Source organism: Poeciliopsis prolifica, unplaced genomic scaffold, assembly GCF_027474105.1.
Source record: "Poeciliopsis prolifica strain line A6 unplaced genomic scaffold, Auburn_PproV2 SCAFFOLD070, whole genome shotgun sequence".
Classification (NCBI taxonomy): domain Eukaryota; kingdom Metazoa; phylum Chordata; class Actinopteri; order Cyprinodontiformes; family Poeciliidae; genus Poeciliopsis; species Poeciliopsis prolifica.
The window spans coordinates 1,556,811-1,561,003 of NW_026562445.1; the positions used below are offsets into that span (position 1 = coordinate 1,556,811).

General features: G+C 44.8%; 1 protein-coding gene across 1 annotated transcript; it reads left to right on the forward strand.

Moving 5' to 3' along the window:
* Positions 1-1,640: 1,640 nt before the first annotated feature.
* Positions 1,641-3,876, forward strand: LOC129351909 (zinc finger protein 771-like). Its single transcript, XM_055020738.1, has 2 exons — positions 1,641-2,212; positions 2,449-3,876. The coding sequence occupies exons 1-2, from the start codon at positions 2,044-2,046 to the stop codon at positions 3,360-3,362; spliced, it is 1,083 nt and encodes a 360-aa protein (XP_054876713.1). The 5' UTR covers positions 1,641-2,043; the 3' UTR covers positions 3,363-3,876.
* The last annotated feature ends 317 nt before the right edge of the window (positions 3,877-4,193 follow it).

Below are 4,193 nucleotides of genomic sequence, written 5' to 3' on the forward strand. Positions count from 1 at the left end.
TTTGTTTAAAACTGAAACTTTGTGCATTTTGCTTTTATTCTGCTTATATGGGGGGTTTTTGAGCTCGCGTTTCATTAGTAACTTTTCTTTTACGGTCACATGCAGCTGCATTTCATCCGTTTAGCTGCTTTTCTCAGTGTAAATGTGGACGGCACCATTTATGCGTCTCAAACTTTGACCTCTGTTGTTGTTTTGGCCTCTCCAGAACATCCAGCTGTTTCTGTCTCAACTGGTTCCTGCAGCTCTTGGACTCCATGTCTTGAGAAATCTCCTCTGTCGTTCCAGCACTTTGTTTGCAGGATTTGCTGAAGTTGTTCTGCATCCACGTCCCTTCACCTCCAGAAACCTTCCGGCCACTACCGCAGCATCATGCTGCCACCACCGTGCTTCACTGTCGCTGCTACTTCATTTCCAGTATTTGCTGTTCATCAGGAGCTTAAAACCGACCAACAAGTCCATAAAAGAGGCTTTTCTGTTCTGGGGACGACTGCGGAGCCTGGAGGTGACGCTTAAGAGAAACGTGTCACTTTACTAGAGCACAAAAACAATATTTGCTATTCTGATGTTTCATTTCTAAATTTTGGGTGTGTCAGAATAATCTAAATGAACGGAAATAAACATTGAACCATATCGGTCTCTGTGAGATTAACCGATATTTTTCTGAAATCTTTGAATTCGAGCACCAAATAAATCTACTTGAGTCGACTTTGCTGTCCTGTGACTGCTTTGATGAAAATACGGTTCCTGCTACAGGAGATCCTTCCTGCCCATAACCACCAACGTTTACAAAATAAATCTGTAAGAGGTTTGAATCATATGACTTACAACTAAATTTACTCTTCCTTTGGGATTCATAAACGTTTTTAATTTCACATTTGTCATCTTTACCATGTGCCCTTTGTGGCTGTCTGCTTTACAACTGTTCATTCTGTGGATCAATATATATATATATATATATATATATATATATTATATATATATAATATATATATATATATATATATATATATATATATAAATATATATATATATCAGACAAGACCCAAGGTGTAGGTTGTGCAAGGAGGCCCCTGAGACAGTCCAGCACATCACACACAGCAGGGTGCAAGATACTGGCAGGGAAAGCGTACATGGAGCGACATAACCAAGTGGCAGGCATTGTGTACAGAAACATCTGTGCAGAATATGGACTGCAAACCCCGAGATCAAAGTGGGAAACACCCCCAAAGGTGGTGGAGAACGCCAGAGCTAAGATCCTGTGGGACTTCCAGATCCAGACAGACAGAATGGTAATGGCGAACCAACCAGACATTGTCGTAGTGGATAAAAATCAGAGGAAAGCCGTTGTGGTAGATGTAGCAATACCAAGTGATTGCAACATCAGGAAAAAGGAGCACGAGAAACTGGAGAAATACCAGGGCCTCAGGGAAGAACTGGAGAGGGCCTGGAAGGTGAAGACCACAGTGGTGCCTGTGGTCATCGGGCCCTCGGGGCAGTAACCCCCAACTGGAGCAGTGGCTACAACAGATCCCAGGAACAACATCAGACATCTCAGTCCAGAAATGTGTCTTGGCACAGCCAAGATACTGCAGAACCTCAAGCTCCCAGGCCTCTGGTAGAGGACCCGAGCTCAGAGGATAAGAACCACCCGCGGTGGGTGAGAAGGGAATTTAATTTAATATATGATTTTCACTAGAATGTTTAAAAGTTCTTTGTTATCTCATTTTTAATACCTACTTCTTCTCTATTTTGCCGGAATAGTCAAATAATCAAACATAAACATTAAATTGTATCAGTCTGCGTGACATCGATTGTTTTCTATTGTTTCCAATTCAATTGCCAAATGAATCCGTTTCTTCAGGCTTTCTTGTTGCAGCGCTGTAATTGGCCAGACAGTACCCCTCCGCGCCGCTTGGTGGCGGCAGAGCGCCATCAGGTTCACTGTTCAGCAGAAGAGGAAGCAGCAGAACCAACGGGTTGGAGCTGCTGTTAGCAGACAGTTAGCTCAGCTTTGCGTTTAGTTTTGCGTCTTCTGCAGCACAAATGGCGGCTCTTCGCGGCTTCAGGGAGTTTCTGACGCAGCGGCTGGCGGCGGCCGGGGAGGAAGTGCTTTCTGCGTGTGAGGACACGGTGGTTCGGTGCGAGGAGCGGAGCCGCCTGCAGCAGAGGATGATCCATGTGATGAAGTCCGAGTTTGATGCGCACAGAGCAGGTAGGGGAAATGTGTCAGAGCTGTTCCCGGGTGATGAACCGAAACCGGGATGCAGTCGGTTAGCTTTCCTTCCATGATTAGCTTCGCTTTTTAGCTAACCGTCAGTCTGGTTCTGCTGCGACCCAAACATTTTCCCCTCGATGGAAGATGCTTTCCCTCTGTTTGAGGCTCAACTGTTTGGTTTGATCAAAGTGAAGTTATTGAACGCCTGAATTCTCTCGTCCCTTTTTCTCTAGACCTCCGGAAACAACGTGACGTTAAAGAAGAAGAAGAAGAAGAGAAGTTTGTGCCTGATGAGCAGCTTTCTAACGAGGAGAGGAGTTCCACTTCTGACCAGAAGATTAAGAAAGAGGAGGAGGATTATCCAGAGGCTACACCCATTAAGGAGGAAGACCAGGAAGAGCCCTGCACCAGCAAACGGGGACAGCAGGTACAGCTGAAGAGTGCGGAGAGTCAATCTGCTCCAGACTCTCTGAAACCCGACGCCTCCGGCAAGAAGAACCTCTGCAGGGCGAAGGCGAGCTTCTGCGACATTTGTGGCCAGGATCTGTCGAAGCTCGCTTTGGATCGCCACCTGAGGACTCACACGGGCAGGAAGCCGCTTTCCTGCAAAAGCTGCGGACAAATCTTCCGGCTGCGTCTGTCGCTGCAAGTCCACATGAGAACCCACGTCGGGACGAAGGCGCACGCTTGCAAGACCTGCGGGAAAAGGTTCACACGAAGCGACCATCTTAAACTCCACGCGAGAACCCACGGCGACAAGAAGCTGTACCTCTGCAACGTCTGTGGAAGAAGCGTCGCCGACCCGTCGGCTTTCAGGAGGCACATGACCATCCACACGGACGAGAAACCGCACTCCTGCAAAATCTGCGGTCAGAAGTTCAAACACAGCAACACCCTGCTGCCACCGGAGGGCGCACTCGGGCGAGCGGCCGTACGTCTGCCGCTTGTGCGGCAGCAAGTTCGTCAACGCCTCCAAGCTGAACCGACACACGATGACGCACACGGGCGACAAGCCTCACGCCTGCGAGCACTGCGGGAAGAGATTCATCCGCCTGCACCAGATGAAGGACCACGTGAGGAGGCACACCGGAGAAACCGTTCCACTGCGACACGTGTGGGAAAAAATTCATCAGCGGCACTGAACTGAGAGCTCACACCAAAACCCACACGGGCGAGACATCGCAGCCGTAGACAAGCTGCGCTCGCTTTGTTGAGAAGGTTTGGATCGGAAACACAAAACTTTGGGCCAAAGTCATCATGGAAACACGTTTCTTTGTTTTCACCACCAGTAAAACGGCTGATCTGATGGTTTATAGCCTGGAAGTAAGTCTTTATAAAGAATCATTAACACAATAATCCTCTATTAATGAGATTCATGTACAGATTTAATGAACTGTTATGGGTTTTCTTCATTTTTCTCTGTAGTTTATTTTTTCCAACTTTTTGTCTAAGTTTATATTTACATATAATTAATTAAAATGTTTTTTTTTTTTTTACTGAAGTCATCCAGGAGATATTTGTAAACAAACATTCTCACTTCCATTATTATGAAATCATGTGAACTAAATAATCTAACATTTATGTCTTCAATGTTTGAAATGATTTCTGGTGAATTTTGACATTTACTTTGGGAATTACAGGAATCTATTTCCTGTATATTATTGATGCAAAATAAAATAAAAAACATTTTCAACATCAATTTGTTTTATTTTTGCTGGAGTTTAATTTCATGTGTTTGTTGCGTAAAATTGCCGACAGTGATTCCATTACATTTCCACTGAAATTGCTTTAGTTTATTAATTCAGTTGTTTGTTGCTCAAAATTTAAAGGAAATGTGGCAAAATCTGTTTCAGAGGCAATAATAGGTGAAAACCAAGAAATAACTATTTAATCTTTGATGTTTTATTGATTAGTTGATCAAAAAGACAAACAGTCAGAGAAGTGATAAATTGAGCTGAAACTGGGTCGAATCCTACAG